General features: G+C 46.0%; 1 protein-coding gene across 5 annotated transcripts in view; it reads right to left on the minus strand.

The window, feature by feature from the left end:
* The window catches only part of LOC103793584 (uncharacterized), an 85842-nt gene that overhangs the window by 5168 nt on the left and 57310 nt on the right, over positions 1-23364 (minus strand). For 2 of the 5 annotated variants that reach the window (XM_078375954.1, XM_054258242.1), the window contains one exon: positions 10719-10886. The exons of 1 other annotated variant lie outside the window; for it this stretch is intronic. In XM_078375954.1, coding sequence (XP_078232080.1) covers positions 10719-10886 — 168 coding nt within the window. Of the gene's footprint in view, positions 1-4190; positions 6181-10718; positions 10887-23364 lie in introns of those variants that run through there. 2 more of the 5 variants (XR_013536574.1, XM_078375957.1) reach the window with 2 other exon arrangements.

Here is a 23364-nt window from a genome sequence, read left to right on the forward strand (position 1 = left end):
AAAACCCGTCTCTACTAAAAATACAAAAAATTAGCTGGGCATGGTGGTGTGTGCCTGTAATCCCAGCTACTCATGAGGCTGAGGCAGGAGAATTGCCTGAACCCGGGAGGCGGAGGTTGCGGTGAGCCGAGATCGCGCCATTGCACTCCAGCCTGGGTAACAAGAGTGAAACTCCGTCTCAAAAAAAACAAAAAAAAAAGGACAACTAAGTGAAGGAAGAGGAGAAACCTAATTTTGAAAGGCCTTGGAATACTTATTACTTCAAAGGTTGTGTGATGAGATTTAAGTTAGATCGTGAATATAGAAAAGGATTTTTCAAATATTATGCACTTTATCAATGCTGGCATTCTCCATTAGTAGTAAGTTCCCTGTAGACAGGAATAATTCATGTTTGCAGTAAACTAACGCACTTAGCACCGTCCTCGGCAGACAGTGGTATTCGATTACTCTTTTTTCAAGTTAATTCTCTATCCTAAACTATGTTAAAATGGAAGATTTTAACACTTCTGAGATGGTATTGACTAGAATTTGGTGAAAAGCCCCAGAGAAGTAAATGACTGGATTAGCCAAGGAGGGCAATGAGGCTAAGAGGTAAGCTCCACTCAAGTTAACTAGCACCGTTAAATCAGGTGATGAGAAACCTATGCATTCTAATGGTTTCATTAGAATACGCAGTTATTCACATGCTCAGACTCAAACTTACACGTGAAAGAAACGTTTTGCCTTTAGGGAAAAACTATGAAAATTATGAGTCAGGCCACATGAGATTTTATTGTCATCCATCAACTGAACAGAAAATAATGGAGTAAAATTTATCATTTGGCTCTGAAGTATGAGAGTCACCTTCAACCAGAACTCCTTCACTTTTTTTTAGTGAAAAACAAAAGTAAAACATTTTGCCTGTGGATAAATGGAAAGTCTCTTAGAGAAATAAGCATTAGGACGCACTCATTTTTGGTGCTGATGATGTGTTGGCCTCACCTTTTTATAGCAACAGCAAGAGCAGCAGCAGCAAATTGCTGAGACATAATTCATAGGGCACATGTTAGCTTTTTTCATGCAAGCAAGCTAGATATATGCTCAGTGGTAACCTGGACCATTCCACAAAACCAACTTCTCTCTGCACTCTCTCCAGCGTGTTTCTCTAATCCTCTGCTCCAGCAAAATACTGGCCTTTGGTTTCTGTCTTTTCTTTTCTCCTTCCTTCCTTCCTTCCTTCCTTCCTTCCTTCCTTCCTTCCTTCCTTCCTTCCTTCCTTCGCTCCCTCCTTCCTTCCTTCCCTCCCTCCCTCCCTCCCTTTCTTCCTTCCTTCCCTCCTTCCTCCCTCCCTCCCTCCTTCCTTCTTTCTTTCTTTATTTTTGTTGAGACAGAATCTGTCACCCAAGCTGGAGCGTAGTGGCACAATCTAGGCTCACTGCAAACTCCGTCTCCCAGATTCAAGTAATTCTCATGCATCAGCCTCCGGACTTGCTGGGACTGCAGGCGCCTGCCGCTACCCATGCTAATTTTTTGTATTTTTAGTAGAGATGGGGTTTTTCCATGTTGGCCAGACTGGTCTTGAACTTTTGAACTCAGGTAGTGAGCCCTCAGCCTCCCAAAGTGCTGGGATCACAGACGTGAGCCACCACACCGAGCCCGGCCTTTGGCTTCTAAGCTTCTGGAGAGTACTGGGTCACTCCTGGTGAGAATGACCTCCTTCAATACCTGTGCAAGTTTTATCCCTCCATCAGCTCTTTGCTCACATCGAAAAGTCAGGGCAGCAGAATGGTTAGGGCACACATGTTGGTGTCACACTGCCTTAGTAAAAACCCCAGCTTCAATTCCTAATGCAAGTCATAATAATACCTACCTTGTAACTTTCTTGTGAGGATTAAATGATTTCATTCATCTAGAGTTCTTAGAACAGCACCTGGCGCATAGCAAACACTAAGTGCCAGTTATTTTTCTATTATTGTGTCAGTACTTCTATCTGAAGGTACTCCCTTTAGGTCTAGCTTCCCCTGGCCTAATAGCAGCAGAACAAGTTATGCTGGAAAAGACCAAAGGGAAAGTTAGGCCCAGAGGGTCTGCAACCACAAGACAAAGTCAGATTAGAACCTCAAAAATGCCAGACTGAACCAAAACAGGAGAAAGGGCGAGATCTAACACCATTCACAGACTAAGAGCAGCGCACACATGTTCAGCAGAGGTGGCTTGGTATCTGTGAGCCATCTTCTAGGTCAGCATAAGGTAAAAGAGATTAAGCTGTTCCCTCAAATATGGTATAATAACTTTGAGAGGAGACTTCACAATGGGTATTTCTTGAATTTCCCACAGTGCACGTAACACCTTATTAGAATAAAAGCTATAGTAAATCTTTTTATGTTGATGTCTTTCTTAAAATTAAGAAAGAATGTAAAATGTTCCTCCGTCTGTTCTATAACTATCTATTGAGTGAAATAATACACAAGACATTACCTTAAGCCATGTAAAGATCAATAAGACCTTGCACCAGACCTCATATTTCTTATGGGCTAATTACTACCTATAATTCAATAGTCATTATTGTAATGCCTTTATTAATTTTCGTCTTCTAATTATATCATTAGTTCAATATCTTTAGAATAAGCAGACCAAGTAATGAAATTTCAGAAATCATTCGGCAATGTAAGTGTGGGGTCTAAACAAAAACAACTTTCTAGGAGATTTCAGATTTGACCATAATGATCCCCTAACCTGGAAAGGATGTGGAAATCCCTTTTCTACTCTTTTCTTGTAGGGATTAAGTGTAATTAGATTCTTAAGAAAGATATTCAAAAAAGATAATAAGCAATACAGTAACATCCCTATAGACAACCAGAGCACACCAGAAAGACATAACCACAAAACAGACCTAAACTGTAACTTTGCTCTGTAGGGCCTTCAGCGGATTAGATGAGTGAGGGCCACCCACATTCTAGAGGGGAATCTGCTTCACACAAAAGTCCACTGAGTTAAATTTCCATCTCATCCATAAGCACAGAAACACCCAAAATAATATTTGACCAAATATCTGGGTACTGTGGCCCAGTAAAGACACATAAAATTAATCACCACAATGATGACATTTTTTTAAAAAACTCCTAAGCAAATGGAGAAACATACTGTATTCATGGATTGCAAGAGTTAACATAGTAAAGATGTAAATTCTCCCCAAATTTCCTGATAGGTTTACTGTAATTCCTATCAAAATCCCAGAAAGGTGGTTTTTTTTTTTAAGACATAGGTCGCCAGGCATGGTGGCTCATGCCTGTAATCCCAGCACTTTGGGAGGCTGAGGTGGGTGGATCACGAGGTCAAGAGATCGAGACCATCCTGGTCAACATGGTGAAACCCCGTCTCTACTAAAAATACAAAAAATTAGCTGGGCATGGTGGCGCATGCCTGTAATCCCAGCTTCTCAGGAGGCTGAGGGAGGAGAATTGCCTGAACCCAGGAGACGGAGGTTGCGGTGAGCCGAGATCGCGCCATTGCACTCCAGCCTGGGTAACAAGAGTGAAACTCCGTCTAAAAAAAAAAACACATAGGTAAATTTTTTTTAAGTGTATGCAAAAAGGTACAAGCTCTAGAATAGCTAAAATAATCTGAGAGAAGAATTAAGTGGGAGTAATTACTTGATATTAAAGCTTACTGTAGAGATAGAGTAATCAATACTCTGTAGTGTTGGCAGAAGGATAAACACATAGTTCAATGCAATTCAACACAGAACCCAGAAACGGACCCCCAAAATATGCTAACTGATTGCTTTTTTTCTTTTTGAGATGGAGTCTCGCTCTGTCGCCCGGGCCGGAGTGCAGCGGCACAATCTCAGCTCACTGCAACCTCTGCCGCCTAGGTTAAGAGACTCTCATACTTCAGCCCAACAAGTAGCTGCAGGCATAGACCACCATGCCTGACTAATGTTTTGTATTTTTTGTAGAGACAGGGTTAAATGATTTCTGACAAAGGTGCAAAAGCGATTCAAGACAGGAGGAAAATAACCTTTTCAACAAATGGTATAAGAGCAGTTGGACATCAACAAGCAAAGCCAAATAAATAACAACTTCTATTTAAACCTCGCACTTTATACAACAATCTATCGAAAGCTAATCGTGGATGGACTTATATGTAAAACAGAAATGAAAGGAAAAAAGAATTTCAGAAATAAAGACTAAAAAAAAAGTCGCACAAGAGTGAATAAACACAATTAATAAAAACCTAAGGAGTAATGAAAGGCAAAAAGGAGGAAAATGTTTAAGATCATAAAAAGATTAAAGAGATAGAAAAGATTTCAGACACTGGCATATTTGAAGAGTTTTAAAGAAGATCCAGCACGTGGCTGAAAGGAGTTCCTAAAAAGGGAAAGCAAAGCAAAGGAACAAAACAAATACGAAGAACCATCGCTCAAGAAAATCATTCTGCATTTTAAAAAAGATTTGAAATTGCATATTAAAGGATGATACTCTGTACCAGACAATATCAAACCAGAATGGTCATGACTAAAATATATTGGAATAAAATTTCTGAGCTCTAAAGAAAAAGAAGCTATTTTGGGGATCAAGGCAAAAAGACCGGGTGACTTAAGAGGGGAAAAAATATTGGACAATAATTCATCATGCCAGATAAACAATGTGGAAGCATTTTAAGGAAAAACAAGGAAAGAAAATATTACTCAAAGATTTTATATCCACTAAAACTAAATTTTAAGTAGAAAGGATACAGATAGATTGGATTTTTAAAACGTGGTACATATACGCCATGGAATACTATGCAGCCATAAAAAGGAACAAGATCATGTTCTTTGCAGGGACATGGATGAAGCTGGAAGCCATTACCCCCAGCAAACTAATGCAGGAACAGAAAACCAAGCATATGTGTTCTTACTTATAAATGGGAGCTGAACAATGAGAACATATGGACACAGGGAGGGGAACAACACTTACTGGGGCCTGTCAGGGGAGGGCAATTGGGAAAGAGCATTAGGGAAAAGAGCTAATACATACTGGGCTTAATACCTAGGTAATGGGTTGATAGGTGCAGCAAATCACGATGACACACATTTACCTATGTAACAAACCTGCACATCCTACATATGTACCCTGGAACTTAAAAAATAACAATAATAATTTTAAAAAAGAAAGGATGCAGGGCCAGGTGCGGTGGCTCACACCTGTAATCCCAGCACTTTAGGAGGCCAAGGCAGGTAAATCACAAGGTCAAGAGATAGAGACCATTCCAGTCAATATGGTGATACCCCGTCTCTACTAAAAATACAAAAATTAGCTGGGCATGGTGGTGCACGCCTATAGTCCCAGCTACTTGGGAGGCCGAGGCAGGAGAATTGCTTGAAACCGGGAGGCAAAGGGTGCGGTGAGCCGAGATTGTGCCATTGTACTCCAGCCTGGGTAACAAGAGCGAAACTGCGACTATCATCAATGTACAAAAATTTAGAGAGTCTTGTTCCCCATAATCTCTTTCTGAAGAATTGCATTAGTTAATGTGCTTCAATCAACCAAGTAACTAGACAGACATTGACATCAGTATAGATGGTGAACATTAATATATTGCTCCTTTTAAAACTGAGACAAAATGAGGGCCCTTCCCTCACACCATGTACAACAGTTAACTCAAAATCCATGAGAGCCCTAATGGAAGAACTAAAACTATGAAACTCTTTGAAGAAAACATACATATACATGTACTTGATCCTGGATTGGGAAGTGGTTTCTTAGCTATGAAACCAAAGTCACAAGCAACTAAAGAAAAAAATAGATAAATTGGACTTCATCAAAATTTAAACCTTTTTTCAGAAGACACTATCAAGAAAATGAAAAGACAATGCACAGATAGGGAGAAATGTTTGTAAATCATATATCTGTTAAGGGTCTAAAATCAGAAAAAAAATATATATATGTTTATCCTATAAATACATACAATAAACATACATATTTATAAACTGTTATAGCTCAATGGTAAGGAAATAAATAACCCGAGTAAAAAGCAGGCAAAAGTTCTGGAGTGATGTCCGCGAAAGGAAATAAAATCTGTACCTTGCAGAGATATCTGCAGTCCACCTTCACTGCGGCATTGTTCACAGTAGCCAGGTCGTGATATCAACCTACGTGTCCGCTGATGTCGCATTCCTCTTATATACACCTAGTTACGTCGGACAGCTGATATGAACTTCAGAGAAATACATGAGAATGAGTGCTTTATAAGACTGCAAGGACTAAAGCTAATTAGGAAATCCTTTGATACACTTATTATATATTTTTATACCCCTATATACACAAATAGGAGGCTCAACATCATTCCTGATTTTTCAGAGAAGCACATCCATTTTCAAAATTACTGATTCACTGAAATTTGTCTCTGATCATTTTCAAATCATATTGAATTGTGTGAAACCCTCTAAAAAAAGAAATAGCCAATAAGCACATGCAGAGATACTCAGCATCATCAGTCATTAGGGAAATGTAAATCAAAACCATAGTGAGATACCTCTTTTTTTTTTTTTTTTTTTTTGAGACAGAGTCTCTCTTTGTTGCCCAGGCTGGAGGGCAGTGGTGCAATCTGGGCTCACTGCAACCTCCGCCTCCCAGGTTCAGGTGATTCTCATGCCTCAGCATTCCGTGTAGCAGGGAGTACAGGTGTATATCACCACACCCAGCTAATTTTTGTATTTTTAGTAGAGACGAGGTTTCACCATGTTGGCCAGGATGGTCTCGATCTCTTGACCTCGTGATCTACCCACCTCAGCCTCCCAAAGTGCTGGGATTACAGGCATGAGCCACCGCGCCTGGCCAGTGAGACACCTCTTTACACACACATGAAAAGATGATCAGAATCAAAGCTATGGATGATAGAAAGTGCAGGTGAGGATACGGAGACAGTGGAAACTTCATACAGTCTTATAAAGCACTCATTTTCATGTATTTTTCGGAAGTACATATTAGCTCTCTGATGGAATTAGGTGTATATAAGAGGAATGCAACATCCACAGCTAGTGGGAACTGAAAATGGCACAACGACTTTGGAAACAGTCTGGCAATTTCTCAGTATGTTAAACTTTGATTTACCATGTGACTCAGCAATTCCAGTCATAGACATATACCCAAGAGAACTGAAAACATATTTTCACACAAAAACTCATATACAAATATTGACAGCACTATGATTCATAATAGCCAAAAGTGGTAATAACCTATACATCCTTCAGCAGATGAACAAACAAACAAAATGTTGTCTATCACAACTAGACAAGATTTTCAGCCACAAAAAGTCATTAGGTACTGATACATGTATAACATAGATGAACTTTGAATATACTATGCTAAGTGGAAAAAGCCAGTCACAAAAGGCCATCAGTCTATTGGTATGAAATGCCCAGAAGAGGCAAATCCACAGAGAGAAGGAAAACAGATTAGTGGCTGTCAGAGCTGGAAACAGGAGGAATGGGAATCTCTACAAATGGGTAGAGGTTTCTTTTTCAAGTGACAAAAGAAGTCCTAAAATTGGATAGTGATGATGGTTGCATAACTCTGTGAATACACTAAAAAACAATGAATTGTATGCTTTAAAAGAGTGAATTTTATGGTATGTGAATTATATTTCAGAAAGGTGTTATTTTCTAAAATACCAATTGAGTGTTAAAAAGCAAGTCTAGGCCAGGCATGGTGGCTCAAACCTGTAATCCCAGCACTTTGGGAGGCTGAGGTGGGTGGATCCCTTTAGGTCAGGAGTTCCAGACCAGCCTGACCAACATGGTGAAACACCATCTCTACTAAAAATACAAAAATTAGCTGGGCGTGGTGATACACACCTGTAATCCCAGCTACTCAGAAGGCTGAGGCATGCGAATCACTGGAACCTGGGAGGTGGAGGTTGCAGTGAGCCCAGATTGCACCACTGCACTTCAGCCTGGGCCACGGAGCTAGATTCTTTCTCAAAAAAGAAAGAAAAAGAAAAGTATAGTATGTACTGGTTATACACTATGACAATGTAGATGTAATTTGGCTATTTTTTTAAATGAGTTGAATGGGGAAAGCATGTATAAAACTTGGAACTACTTTCGGCAATCAGTTGGTTCTGGTAGTATCAGTATCAGTATTAGGAGATACTTCGCATAATACAGGATTAAGCAAATGAGGTATTATAGGATATTCAATTCGATCATCCTTGTGATCTTGAAAACCAGATTTTTGAGGTAGAGGAAAGGAGCTGGAGAGATACCCAGGCTAGGTTATATACAGAGCTCTGTAGTCCTCAATTTGAACTAGAAATAGGAATATGAATTCATGAGACAGGTTGTCTATCTGTGTAGATAACTGTGTGTGTGTGTGTGTGTGTGTGTGTGTGTGTGTGTGTGTGTGTGTTTCGTAGCTCTGTCCACTGAAAAAATCTAGAAACAATGATCAATCCAGTAGCAATGAGCATCCCAAGGGCCCAGACTGTGGTCCTGAAATAATATACCATTTCTCAATAAAATAAATGGCTGAGCTGAAGCTTGGGATCATACAGGACTGCAAAAGAGCTGTGAAAGGCTGTTACACTGGAGCAATGCCAAAAGGGGTCAAGAGCCCACTTTAGATGTTTTTATTTGCTAAAGATTAAAAAAAAACGCAAGTGTCAATAAGAAACTCATTACAATGCATTCGAACCCACCAAATATATTTAAATTCAGAAGTTTATAATCATATTTTTCAAAACTCGTTGGTTGCCCTCAGAGCATAATAGGGAAACAACTCATTATCTTAAAAACTGGCAAATTAGAAAACAATTATCTTGCCTTTCTATATGAAGTGTATCATGGGAAAACCAGGTTGTAGATGAGAAGAAGTATCTTTTTTTGGGGGGGGTCGGGGATGGAGTCTTGGACGGTCACCGGGCTGGAGTGCAGTGGTGTGATCGCGGCTCACTGAAACCACCTCCTGGGTTCAGGCAATTCTCCTGCCTCAGCCTCCTGAGTAGCTGGGATTACAGGTACACACCACCACACCTGGCTAGTTTTTTGTATTTTTAGTAGAGATGGGTTTTCGCTATGTTGGCCAGACTGGTCTCGAACAGATTGGTCTCAAACTCCTGACCTCATGATCCACCAGCTTTGGCCTCCCAAAGTGCTGGGATTATAGGTGTGAGGCACCATGCCCGGCCTTTTTTTTTTTTTTTTGTGAGAGACAGAGTCTTACTCTGTCACTCAGGCTGGAGAGCAGTGGCATGATCTCAGCTCACTGCAACCTCTGCCTCCTGGTTCAAGCAACCCTCTGGCCTCAGCCTCCTGAGTAGTTGGGACTAGAAGCACATGCCACCACACCCATCTAATTTTGTATTTTTAGTAGAGAGGGGTTTCACCATGTTGGCCAGGCTCATCTCAAATTCCTGACCTCAAGTGATCCGCCCTCCTTAGGCTCTCAAAGTGCTGAGATTACAGGCGTGAGCCACTGTGCTCAGCTGGAAGTGTCTTTTTATAATAATATTGCAACCAATCATTGAAAAATACATTGAATTAAGATGTCATCATTTTGCAAATCACAATTAGTTAACAGACATATGCACTGAGCATCGACAGCGGCTAACGTTGAAATAGTGTGGAAACAAGACATGAATGCCTCCTGCTGAAAGAACACGCCATTTATATCCTGCAAAAGGGATCAAGCTAGCCTCCAGTTCAGTCTGGTTCCAGGTACCAATTTGCAGGAAACCCGGAAGACAGAGTAATCATGTTGAACTGCACCAAGAGGGTATAGTAGGCAAACTCCAGATACCAAATGTCCTGGGCACTTCAGCAGGTAAACTGTAGGGGAAAGAAAGGGATAGAGGGAGGCCAGGCACGGTGGCTCACACCTGTAATCCCAGCACTTTGGGAGGTCAAGTTGAGGTGGATCACCTGAGGTCAGGAGTTCAAGACCATCTTGGCCAACATGGTGAAACCCCGTCTCTATTAAAAATACAAAATTAGCCAGGTGTGGTGGCAGGTGCCTATAATCCCAGCTACTTGGGAGGCTGAGGCAGGAGAATCACTTGAACCTGGGAGGCAGGGGTAGCAGTGAGCAGGTATCATATCATGCCACTGTACTCCAGCCTGGGCGACAGAACAAGATCCTGTATCAAAAAAAAAGGAGAGCGAGAGATAGAGGGGAAACCTGTACATTAAAAGAGACTTGACCACATATTACACTATGTATTACAAATTTTTAATGGGCAAGGCTAAACTATAGGCCGGAGGCAGTGGCTCACGCCTGTCATCATAGCACTTTGGGAGGCTGAGGCAGGCAGATCACTTGAGCCTAGAGTTGTGGGCAACATAATCAAATTATATTTCTACAAAAAATACAAAAAAATAGCCTGGCATGGTGGAACGCACCTGCAGTCCCAGCTGCTCAGGAGGATGAAGTGAGAGGATCACTTGAGCCCTAGGAAGTCGAGGCTATTGTGACCCATGATTGTGCCACTGCACTCCAGCCTGGGTGATAGAGTGAGACCCTGTCTCAAAAGCAAAACAAAGGGTAGACTACAGTGTCTAGGGATAGCTACTTGAGTGATAAAACCATACAGAAATGAAAGGAAGTGATTACTATAAATCAGAGTGACTACTTTGAAAGAGAAGGAAGGGGATGGTCATTGGGTCCAGGCACACGGAGGAGACGCTGGGGCAGCTGGCGATGTCTAATTTCTTGACCAGAGAGGGTGATTACAAGCTCACTCACCTCACAATAACTTACCCAGCTCCACATTTGATTTGGGTGGATTTCTGTGTCTGCTTTGTCTTTCCATTAAAAGGTTTTTAAAATCTCTCCCGGGAGAATGTTTGTTTACAATCTCAGATAAGAACCTCCCCTTCTTGGCTTGTCCGAGTTCCATATGAGCCTCCTGCGCCATGACTTTTGTGCCTGTATTTGAGAGCAAGTTTTTAAACAACTCAATTCTGGGTCTGACATCACCGAACAAAGATGTAGATGCTGTTCTGGAATCTGCCTCTGCGTGTCTTCATTCGTCACGGAGAAGGGGCTGCATATCATCTTCCAGATGGTGCTTGACAAGCACACTCTTCATAGAATGAAAGGAAACCATGGCCATGAACACCGCATTCAGCTTTCCCCCGCTACCTCTGCAGCCTTTTAGATGCTAACATAGACTGCCTGTCCCACTGCAGATTTATAGCTATTTGGATGTCAACTCTATTCCTTCCAGAGTTTCTCTGCAGCAGATTAGTCGAGACAGGCAGCTGTGATACAGACAGTGGGAAAAACAGTAGGCTTGGAATCAAAACACCTGGCTCCACTGGCAACTCCTTCCAGTGACGTAACCTGGGACAGGCCGCTCCATATTCCTGCATCCATTTCCACATCCAGAAGGTGGGGATTATACACGAGATGGTTGTGAAGGAGGTGATCCGTGAAAAAGCAACTTGAGAACTTTGAAATACACTCTCACTGTTAAAAGGTCTCCAGCATCCTCATAAGGCTCAATCCTGGTGAATTTCTCTATGTCATTACCTACAGTAATGGGTCACATTATAATGCTGCCCCATCCGACACAAAAAAATGATCATAAGCAGGCCAGGCATGGGGGCTCACGCCTGTAATCCTAGCACTTTTGCAGGTCAAGGTGGATGGATCACCTGAAGTCAGGAGTTCGAGACCAGCCTGCCCAACATGGTGAAACCCCGTCTCTACTGAAAAAAAAAAAAAAATTGGCCAGGCCTGGTGGTGGGTGCCTGTAATGCTAGCTACATGGGAGGCTGAGGCAGGAGAATCACTTGAACCAGGAGGCAGAGGTTGCAGTGGGCTGAGATCGTGCCACTGCACTCTAGCCTGGGCAACAAGAACAAAATTCTGTCTTAAAAAAAAAATCAAAAGAGCTTATTGTCCTTTGAATGCCCTTGTAGCGGGGGCCACTGGGCCACTGAGGTTTGGAGAGATAGGGGTTGGAATGGGAAGGCCCCAGGGGGTCTCAGAGCCATCTGGTTCCATATGTGTCCTATTGTGTCCCTTCTGAGGAGCCTGGGGTTCCATGGCCAGGTTCAGCAGCCACTTTACTTTTCTAGAGCCAGGGTATTGCTCTGTTGTCCAGGCTGGAGTTCAGTGGGGCAATAACAGCTCATTGCAGCCCTGACCTCCGAGGCTGAAGTGATCCTCAAACCTCAGCCTTCTGAGTAGCTGGGACTACAGGTGCTTGCCACCACACTGGCTAATTTAAAAATACAAAAATTAGCAGGCCATGGTGGCAGGCAGCTGTAATCTCAGCTACTCAGAAGGCTGAGGAAGGAGAACTGCTTGAATTCAGTAGGCCGAGGTTGTAGTGAGTTAAGATCGAGCCACTGCACTCCAGCCTGGGAGACAGAGTGAGACTCCATTTCAATATATGTGTACTTGGAACCCAGGAGAGGAGGTTTGCAGTGAGTGGACATTGTACCACCGTACTCCAGCCTGGGCGTCAGAGCAAGACTTCGTTAAAAAAAAAAGAAAAAGAAAAGAAAGAAAGAAAGAAAGAAAGAAAGAAAGAAAGAAAGAAAGAAAGGAAGGAAGGAAGGAAGGAAGGAAGGAAGGAAGGAAGGAAGGAAGGAAGGAAGGAAGGAAGGAAGGAAGGAAGGAAGGAAGGAAAGGAAAGGAAAGGAAAGGAAAGGAAAGGAAAGGAAAGAAAGAAAATAGAAGGAAAAAAGAAAAGAAAGCGATATAGGAAACCCGTACATTAAGAGACTAATCTGGATGGTGCCCACACCAGTGGTGATTTGCACCTGAAGAAACACAAGCAAATCCTCTCCCCCATGTTATGACATTACCTCTTTCCCAATTTTTTGTGGGCGGATCCCATCACCAGATGAATTGCCCTAAGTTCTCATCCCTGGATTGCTTCATCAAGTGTTGTTCAGCTGCTGTTAATTGCCATCCCCATGGCAGGCTTAAAAAATTCAAGGCCAGCAACGCCAGGTTTAACTGCATTTGTGGGCTTCTATATTCCTTGTCCCCTCCTTGTTGTTTCCATATACATATATGTGTGTGTGTGTGTGTGTGTGTGTGTGTGTGTGTGTGTGTTTTGTTTTTGAGATGGGGGGTCTTGCTCTGTCACCCAGGCTGGCTATGCCTTTTGCATTTCAAATGGCCACAAGGGTGCTGTGTGGGCTGGCCTCAGCACTGAACTCCAGCACGACCAATGCCATGTGCCAAGGCTCCTTGCTCCTTCCTCTGACCCCTTTCAAGGAGTCCTCCCAGTTCAGCCCGCTGTCACCGCTCTGGCAGGCACACTGCAGACTGCCGAGTGTTCCATGAAGCCTCTGGGAGAACGGTGGAGCCGGAGTTTCTCCAGTAGGCTGTGTCCTCCAGGTACGTGAAGTAGGACTGGAAACTGTAATAGCTTGTCCAGGCCACCAGGGTACCATCTAGGAAGTTACTTCCTCAGTAGAATTTTGTAAATGACCGTGGTAATTTAGCAAAAGTAGGCTGCTCTTTGGTGAATTGGCTTTTCAGAGCAGTGGAATCGTTTACTGCACAGAACTTAGGGAGTGATATCCTAGTGACCTACAATCCTTAATCCCTCTTCCAAGTGGGCCCGCTCAAAGGAAAAAACCTCCCTGTTTGGAAAAATATCCAGCTTAATTATAATTCATGGAGAAGGGAGAGACCAAGAGTCTTTGGGAGGTCACAAGGTCCTCCCTGTATTGTTTGAGGAGGACTGTGCTCGAAGCCGGACAGCCATCCGTGGCAGTGTTTCCGGAATGAGGACTGTGCTCGAAGCCGGACAGCCATCCGTGGCAGTGTTTCCGGAATGAGGACTGTGCTCAGACCCGGACAGCCATCCGTGGCAGTGTTTCCGCAATGAGGACTGTGCTCGAAGCCGGACAGCCATCCGTGGCAGTGTTTCCGGAATGAGGACTGTGCTCAGACCCGGACAGCCATCCGTGGCAGTGTTTCCGCAATGAGGACTGTGCTCAAAGCCGGACAGCCATCCGTGGCAGTGTTTCCGGAATGAGGACTGTGCTCAGACCCGGACAGCCATCCGTGACAGTGTTTCCGGAATGAGGACTGTGCTCAGACCCGGACAGCCATCCGTGGCAGTGTTTCCGCAATGAGGACTGTGCTCGAAGCCGGACAGCCATCCGTGGCAGTGTTTCCGGAATGAGGACTGTGCTCAGACCCGGACAGCCATCCGTGACAGTGTTTCCGGAATGAGGACTGTGCTCAGACCCGGACAGCCATCCGTGGCAGTGTTTCCGCAATGAGGACTGTGCTCGAAGCCGGACAGCCATCCGTGGCAGTGTTTCCGGAATGAGGACTGTGCTCAGACCCGGACAGCCATCCGTGACAGTGTTTCCGGAATGAGGACTGTGCTCAGACCCGGACAGCCATCCGTGGCAGTGTTTCCGCAATGAGGACTGTGCTCGAAGCCGGACAGCCATCCGTGGCAGTGTTTCCGGAATGAGGACTGTGCTCAGACCCGGACAGCCATCCGTGGCAGTGTTTCCGCAATGAGGACTGTGCTCAGACCCGGACAGCCATCCGTGGCAGTGTTTCCGGAATGAGGACTGTGCTCGAAGCCGGACAGCCATCCGTGGCAGTGTTTCCGCAATGAGGACTGTGCTCGAAGCCGGACAGCCATCCGTGGCAGTGTTTCCGGAATGAGGACTGTGCTCAGACCCGGACAGCCATCCGTGGCAGTGTTTCCGCAATGAGGACTGTGCTCGAAGCCGGACAGCCATCCGTGGCAGTGTTTCCGGAATGAGGACTGTGCTCAGACCCGGACAGCCATCCGTGGCAGTGTTTCCGCAATGAGGACTGTGCTCGAAGCCGGACAGCCATCCGTGGCAGTGTTTCCGGAATGAGGACTGTGCTCAGACCCGGACAGCCATCCGTGACAGTGTTTCTGGAATGAGGACTGTGCTCAGACCCGGACAGCCATCCGTGGCAGTGTTTCCGCAATGAGGACTGTGCTCGAAGCCGGACAGCCATCCGTGGCAGTGTTTCCGGAATGAGGACTGTGCTCAGACCCGGACAGCCATCCGTGGCAGTGTTTCCGCAATGAGGACTGTGCTCAGACCCGGACAGCCATCCGTGGCAGTGTTTCCGGAATGAGGACTGTGCTCGAAGCCGGACAGCCATCCGTGGCAGTGTTTCCGCAATGAGGACTGTGCTCGAAGCCGGACAGCCATCCGTGGCAGTGTTTCCGGAATGAGGACTGTGCTCAGACCCGGACAGCCATCCGTGGCAGTGTTTCCGCAATGAGGACTGTGCTCGAAGCCGGACAGCCATCCGTGGCAGTGTTTCCGGAATGAGGACTGTGCTCAGACCCGGACAGCCATCCGTGGCAGTGTTTCCGCAATGAGGACTGTGCTCGAAGCCGGACAGCCATCCGTGGCAGTGTTTCCGGAATGAGGACTGTGCTCAGACCCGGACAGCCATCCGTGACAGTGTTTCCGGAATGAGGACTGTGCTCAGACCCGGACAGCCATCCGTGGCAGTGTTTCCGCAATGAGGACTGTGCTCGAAGCCGGACAGCCATCCGTGGCAGTGTTTCCGGAATGAGGACTGTGCTCAGACCCGGACAGCCATCCGTGGCAGTGTTTCCGCAATGAGGACTGTGCTCGAAGCCGGACAGCCATCCGTGGCAGTGTTTCCGGAATCAGGACTGTGCTCAGACCCGGACAGCCATCCGTGGCAGTGTTTCCGCAATGAGGACTGTGCTCAGACCCGGACAGCCATCCGTGACAGTGTTTCCGGAATGAGGACTGTGCTCAGACCCGGACAGCCATCCGTGGCAGTGTTTCCGGAATGAGGACTGTGCTCAGACCCGGACAGCCATCCGTGGCAGTGTTTCCGCAATGAGGACTGTGCTCGAAGCCGGACAGCCATCCGTGGCAGTGTTTCCGGAATGAGGACTATGCTCGAAGCCGGACAGCCATCCGTGGCAGTGTTTCCGGAATGAGGACTGTGCTCAGACCCGGACAGCCATCCGTGGCAGTGTTTCCGCAATGAGGACTGTGCTCGAAGCCGGACAGCCATCCGTGGCAGTGTTTCCGGAATGAGGACTGTGCTCAGACCCGGACAGCCATCCGTGGCAGTGTTTCCGCAATGAGGACTGTGCTCGAAGCCGGACAGCCATCCGTGGCAGTGTTTCCGGAATGAGGACTGTGCTCAGACCCGGACAGCCATCCGTGACAGTGTTTCCGGAATGAGGACTGTGCTCAGACCCGGACAGCCATCCGTGGCAGTGTTTCCGCAATGAGGACTGTGCTCGAAGCCGGACAGCCATCCGTGGCAGTGTTTCCGGAATGAGGACTGTGCTCAGACCCGGACAGCCATCCGTGGCAGTGTTTCCGCAATGAGGACTGTGCTCGAAGCCGGACAGCCATCCGTGGCAGTGTTTCCGGAATCAGGACTGTGCTCAGACCCGGACAGCCATCCGTGGCAGTGTTTCCGCAATGAGGACTGTGCTCAGACCCGGACAGCCATCCGTGACAGTGTTTCCGGAATGAGGACTGTGCTCAGACCCGGACAGCCATCCGTGGCAGTGTTTCCGGAATGAGGACTGTGCTCAGACCCGGACAGCCATCCGTGGCAGTGTTTCCGCAATGAGGACTGTGCTCGAAGCCGGACAGCCATCCGTGGCAGTGTTTCCGGAATGAGGACTGTGCTCAGACCCGGACAGCCATCCGTGGCAGTGTTTCCGCAATGAGGACTGTGCTCGAAGCCGGACAGCCATCCGTGGCAGTGTTTCCGGAATGAGGACTGTGCTCAGACCCGGACAGCCATCCGTGACAGTGTTTCCGGAATGAGGACTGTGCTCAGACCCGGACAGCCATCCGTGGCAGTGTTTCCGCAATGAGGACTGTGCTCGAAGCCGGACAGCCATCCGTGGCAGTGTTTCCGGAATGAGGACTGTGCTCAGACCCGGACAGCCATCCGTGACAGTGTTTCCGGAATGAGGACTGTGCTCAGACCCGGACAGCCATCCGTGGCAGTGTTTCCGCAATGAGGACTGTGCTCGAAGCCGGACAGCCATCCGTGGCAGTGTTTCCGGAATGAGGACTGTGCTCAGACCCGGACAGCCATCCGTGACAGTGTTTCCGGAATGAGGACTGTGCTCAGACCCGGACAGCCATCCGTGGCAGTGTTTCCGCAATGAGGACTGTGCTCGAAGCCGGACAGCCATCCGTGGCAGTGTTTCCGGAATGAGGACTGTGCTCAGACCCGGACAGCCATCCGTGGCAGTGTTTCCGCAATGAGGACTGTGCTCGAAGCCGGACAGCCATCCGTGGCAGTGTTTCCGGAATGAGGACTGTGCTCAGACCCGGACAGCCATCCGTGGCAGTGTTTCCGCAATGAGGACTGTGCTCGAAGCCGGACAGCCATCCGTGGCAGTGTTTCCGGAATGAGGACTGTGCTCAGACCCGGACAGCCATCCGTGGCAGTGTTTCCGGAATGAGGACTGTGCTCAGACCCGGACAGCCATCCGTGGCAGTGTTTCCGGAATGAGGACTGTGCTCGAAGCCGGACAGCCATCCGTGGCAGTGTTTCCGCAATGAGGACTGTGCTCAGACCCGGACAGCCATCCGTGGCAGTGTTTCCGGAATGAGGACTGTGCTCGAAGCCGGACAGCCATCCGTGGCAGTGTTTCCGGAATGAGGACTGTGCTCAGACCCGGACAGCCATCCGTGGCAGTGTTTCCGGAATGAGGACTGTGCTCGAAGCCGGACAGCCATCCGTGGCAGTGTTTCCGGAATGAGGACTGTGCTCAGACCCGGACAGCCATCCGTGGCAGTGTTTCCGGAATGAGGACTGTGCTCAGACCCGGACAGCCATCCGTGGCAGTGTTTCCGGAATGAGGACTGTGCTCGAAGCCGGACAGCCATCCGTGGCAGTGTTTCCAGAATGAGGACTGTGCTCAGACCCGGACAGCCATCCGTGGCAGTGTTTCCGGAATGAATACAAGATGCAGAGATTGCACTGCCTCATGACTTCCAAGAAAAATCCACTTGAAGGGGAGTAGGAGGGAAGGAGGGAAATTTTACACGATTGATATAATGGTATGTTTAAAGACAACACAAAGGTTTGGAACGGAGCCAAATATTTATAAACACACTGATAAGAAGCCTGTGCTTTATAAACGTTGTAACATAACTTCTTGTTAATATGCAGATAACACCCCAGGGGACCTATAATGTGATTCTCCTCAGAAGTTGAACAAACTGCTGTGTAAACTAGCAGCTAGTAATACTTGGAGCATTCATCTTACGCATTAACTAAATCTTCAAACATTGCTGTCAGTTGTTCTTTTGCCAGTCTTCTGTTGGACATTATTAAATACAATTTCTCATTTCTGTCTAAAAACGTCCTTTTCCCCCCTGAAATCTCTAAAAGCCACTGTAACATACCGAAAGATTTCAGCAAACCTGTCTTTCCTAGGAAATGCCTTTGCAAATCAATTTTTTTCTAAATAATTAATTTTCTTGAGATCAATGCCTAATTACTTCTGCATTTTTTTAAAGAACTCATTCAATTTTAGAAGATTATTGTTAAGGGAAAACTTACTTCCTGTCCTCATGCCCTGGAAGGGGTGGTATCAGAACACACAGTTAAGGCTTGTGGGCTCTTCACTCAATTCTCCACCAAAAGGAGTGACTTATTTGATGGATGAACACACTGAATTCTCTGTAGGGCAGTGATGCCCATCCTACCTGTTACGTGTTATGGGTGGAATTGTCTCCTAAAAAGTACATTGAAATCCAAAGCTCTCGTAACTGTGAATGTGTCTTTATTTTGAAATAGGATATTTGCAGATAGAATCAGGTTTAAATGAGGTTACTACAGTGAGCCCTAATCCAAAATGGCTAGTATACTCCTAAAACGAGGTCGGGTGCGGTGGTTGCACACCTGCAATCCCAGCACTTCGGGAGGGAGACCCCATCCCTACTAAAAATTTAAAACATTAGCCAGGTGTGGTGGTGCACAGCTGTAGTCCCAGCTACTCAGGAGGCTGAGGTGCAAGGATCACTTGAAACCCAGGAATTCAAGCACTGATCACACCATTGCACTCCAACCTAGGTGACAGAATGAGACCCCATTGAAAAGGGAGGAGGAGGAGGAGGAGAGGGGGAGGAGGAGGAGAGGCAGGAAGGGGAGGAGGGGGAGGAGGAGGAAGGGGAGGAGAGGGAGGAGGAGAAGAGGGGGAGGGGGAGGAGAGGCAGGAAGGGGAGGAGGGGGAGGAGGAGGAAAGGGAGGAGGGGAAGGAGGAGGAAGGGGAGGAGAGGGAGGAGGAGGAGGAGAGGGGGAGGGGAGGAGGGGGAGGAGGAAGGGGAGGAGGAGGGGGAGGAGCAGGAAGGGGAGGAGTGTGAGGAGGAGGGGGAGGGGGGAGGAGGAGGGGGAGGAGGGGGAGGGGAAGGAAGGGGGAGGAAGAGGAGGAGGAGGGGGAGGAGGAAGGGGGAAGGAAGGGGGAGGAAGAGGAGGAGGAGGAGAGGCAGGAAGAGGAGGAGGGGAGGAGGAAGAGGGGAAGGAAGAGGGGAGGAAGAGGAGGAGGAGGGGGAGGAAGTGGGGAAGAGGGGAAGGAAGAGGGGAGGAAGAGGAGGAGGAGGGGGAGGAAGTGGGGAAGAGGGGAAGGAAGGGGGAGGAAGGGGGAAGGGGAATGAGAGGAGGAGAGGAGGGGGAGGAAAGAAGGAAGAAGAGAAAAAAACAGATATTTCTACTAACCAAGTGTGCATCTTCAAGCCAAGCAGTGCCAAGGATGGCTGGCAAATACAGAAGCTAGAAGAGAAAGGAAGGCTTCTCCCCAACATGTTTCAGAGAAAGCATGGCCCTGCTGACACCTTGATCTTGAACTTGTAGCTTCCACAACTGTAAAGTGCTGAATTTCTGTTGTTTTAAGCCAGGCTGTTTGGGGTACTTTGTTACGGCTGCCTTTGAAAATGAGTACACCATCCTCGATCTCTCTGCCCCCTGGGTCTGCTGGCACCCAGGCATGGCGAGGGCTTGCTCAAGCTAGGTCTGACCTTTCAAACCCATCTCTCATCTGTGCCAAAATCAGGTAAGTGAGGCTCATTAAATTCCTATAGCTGTGTGTTCAAAGACAGAGACAAGGGGCCTGTCTTAGCTTTTGTGTGGCTATAACAGAATACTCAAAACTGAGTAACTTATAAAGAAAAGAAATTTATTGGCCGGGCGCAATGGCTCACACCTGTAATCCCAGCACTTTGGGAGGCCTGAGGTCGGGAGTTCAAGACCAGCCTGACCAACATGGAGAAACCCTGTCTCTACTAAAGATACAAAACTAGCCAGGCATGGTGGCACATGCCTATAATCCCAGCTACTTGGGAGGCTGAGGCATGAGAATCACTTGAACCTGGGAGACAGAGGTTGCAGTGAGCCGAGATCATGCCATTGCACTCCAGCCTGGACAACAAGAGTGAAAATCTGTCCCAAAGAAAAGAAATTTTGAGGCTCCAGTCATCCATTCATCCATTGTTGAAGTGACCTAAAATCTTGACCCAGTCCAAGGGTACTTCCTCATCCCATCTCCATACAGAGAGTGTTGATCTTTTTAAAAGATGTTGATAGCAAGTTCATCATTTTTCTTCAGAGAATTTTTAAACCGTATTCTCAGCTCTTCTGAACGTTGAATCATGTGACTATGAACTTGAGAGGCAACGTGCTTCACAGGACATGTCAGGGAACATAGGCTCAAATATATTGCTGCCGAGCATGTGCAGAAAGCTTAGATAAGAGAAACAGTAATGATGCAGGATTATTTGAAGGCTGTATTGACCATCTACTCATTTAGACGCATAAGGATGCAGATGGATTCCAATCGATCACAATGGTGACGCTCTAAAGAGACAGACCATGAGGTTCTGCTTCCGAGAGCCCTAGAACTCCCCTGGCCCAGGGCCTTCTGAGGGCTGATGGTTGAGGTTTTCATTTCATTCTCACAGTTGATAGAGCAAACTTTAAGAAGCTGATGTAGAGGAGAGAAAGCATCAAAATTAGTCATGAGTTTCCTGGGTCCACTATCTAACACCAGTGCTTCCTTGGACAAGTGACTTTAACTCCGAAGCCTATTTCCTCATGTGAAAACTGGTCATAACAACTGCATTGTAATCCCTGCTTTGTCCAAATTAGATGAACACTGTGTGTAGGAAAGCACCATTGTCTTACAAAGCAGTTACGAACTGGCAGCCAGACCAGGCACAGGAACACGCCGTTTACGCTGCTAGATAATACATGTTTTAGAAGTTTGAGTCAACTTTTTCAAGTTGGAAAGCTTCCTATTAAGCCAAGATTTATGTCTTCCTTTAAAAACTGCAATGGATCTCACAATACTGTCCCTACATTTCCAAGAGCCGAGTAGCAGCCCTGCCCTTTAGGAAAAGCATCAGCTCTCCAGGTGCCTTAACTCCCAACCTTCCTAGCTGTCTCTATGTTTTTATGTTAAAAGCACAAATAAACTATAAAGCCATAAAACAATGCGATTAATATTATTGCTAGAGAAAACTTAGGGAAGACTTCTTAACACCTGAGAGGCGATGCTTCACTGAGAGTAAAGGTGAGGGTGGCCTCTATACAGCTGGTGACAGAAGGCGCCCATGGCACAATTCAGTTGGGTGAGCCACATTTTCTGTGCCTCATTCCACAATCTTTGTGATCTGAGCATGCGTGGCTTGGGAAACACTTATTAGGCACACACTTTGACATAAAGCAATTTGTCAAAAAATAGGTGCTTGGAATTCCAGAGTCAAGTAGTCTGCTTTACCGACGTCCTTCATGGTAATAATATCATCTGGGCTGCTAGGAGTGTCTGCTCACACCTTCCACTCTCCTGGAATGCCACCTTTTTTCACTGGGTCTGTCCAAATTGGAAACTCCAAAGCCCATCCCAGTTTTCTTCCGTCATCATCATGATCATCCTAGATACGATGATGATGATCTCTCCCTTGATCTCTTAAGGAAATTAGTATCTACAAAAAATCAGCTGACAATGAGCCATATGTTGCTTTGAAGGCTGTTCTATCATATGATGTCTTATTGTATGACCTATAGTTTATTTTATTTTATTTTATTTTTGTAGAGACACGGTCTTGCTATATTTCCGAGGCTGGTCTCAAACTTCTGACCTCAAGTCATCTTCCCACCTCAGCCTTTCAAGTAGCTGAGACTACAGGCATGAGCCACCACACCCAGCTTATGACTTAATTATTCATATGCAGGTAGTATTCACTTTACATGGTAGCGTGGAACTGTAAAAATCACCAGGCAATCTGAAACCATGCAAAGAAATCCTAATAAAAAAGTCAATGGGAAAAATGTGATTTTTCAGTGATATGTTTTAAGGCTTGTAAAAACATGGAAATCTCTCTTGCTGGCAGTTCTAAACAATAGGAAAATGAAAGGGAATCGTAAAACTGATGCTTATGCCTTGGGGAACTGGCATACTCTTTTCCAGGTTTGGATCACTTTCAACATTTTCCCCTTTGTGCTTTCGCTGCCATAAAATAGAACTTAAAGTGTTTCCCCACTACCTTTTTTTTTTTTTTTTTGCTAGACTTCCTTCCTCTGGGACATCTTCTTCATTCCTTCTGTCATGACCTTTCTCTCATTCATGTCTGTAAGTTTATTGTCAGTAAATCCTTCTGGCTGTATATCTAGAGCTTCTCCAAAGGTGGCAGGGTCAACATTCACATGGTCAGCTATTTCTTCCATAACTCCATTTACGTTCCATTCCAATTTCCTTTCCGTCTCTAACACTGTTTGTTTCTTTGGTGTACTTTCATCTTCGTTGGTCAATTCGACCTTCTGATTATCTGCTTTATAAAATACCACCTGGGTTTATCACTGAGAATCACTGAGGCAGCAGAACTACATACTTTGCTGGCACTGCATGAATTGAATGACAAATGCACAATGACCAATCACTGCAGATTTTGAAAGAATTGCTGTGATTGGTCACCAATCACCACGGGCGTTGGAAAAAAATGTCATGATTGGTCACAAATTGTGGTGTGCATCTGTTACTTACATAATGATTTGTGGACTGAAGAGCTAGCAGCCCAAATTGTGCTCCATGCAATGACTCACAGGTAATATGCCATGATAACTGAAATTTAAACCGTGTTGTTGGGAGGCTGAGTTATTTAATGAAACCATGGTAAATGAGCTCATTTCATGCTTAATCAGGACCACAAAAAGCAAAGCCTGCCTGCATTTGTATTTTATCTTCCCACGTCCAGTGTGAGCTCATGAGGGCAGGATTCATGATTCAAGAAGTCATCTGCACATATTCCCCACACTCACCCCAAGCACCTACCACAGTACCTGTGTATAAAAAATACTCAATACATATTTACTAAATTTTATTTTCTTCACCAGTGAAAGAACTGTGTAGATG

The sequence above is a fragment of the Callithrix jacchus genome, chromosome 6, assembly GCF_049354715.1.
Source record: "Callithrix jacchus isolate 240 chromosome 6, calJac240_pri, whole genome shotgun sequence".
Lineage (NCBI taxonomy): Eukaryota > Metazoa > Chordata > Mammalia > Primates > Cebidae > Callithrix > Callithrix jacchus.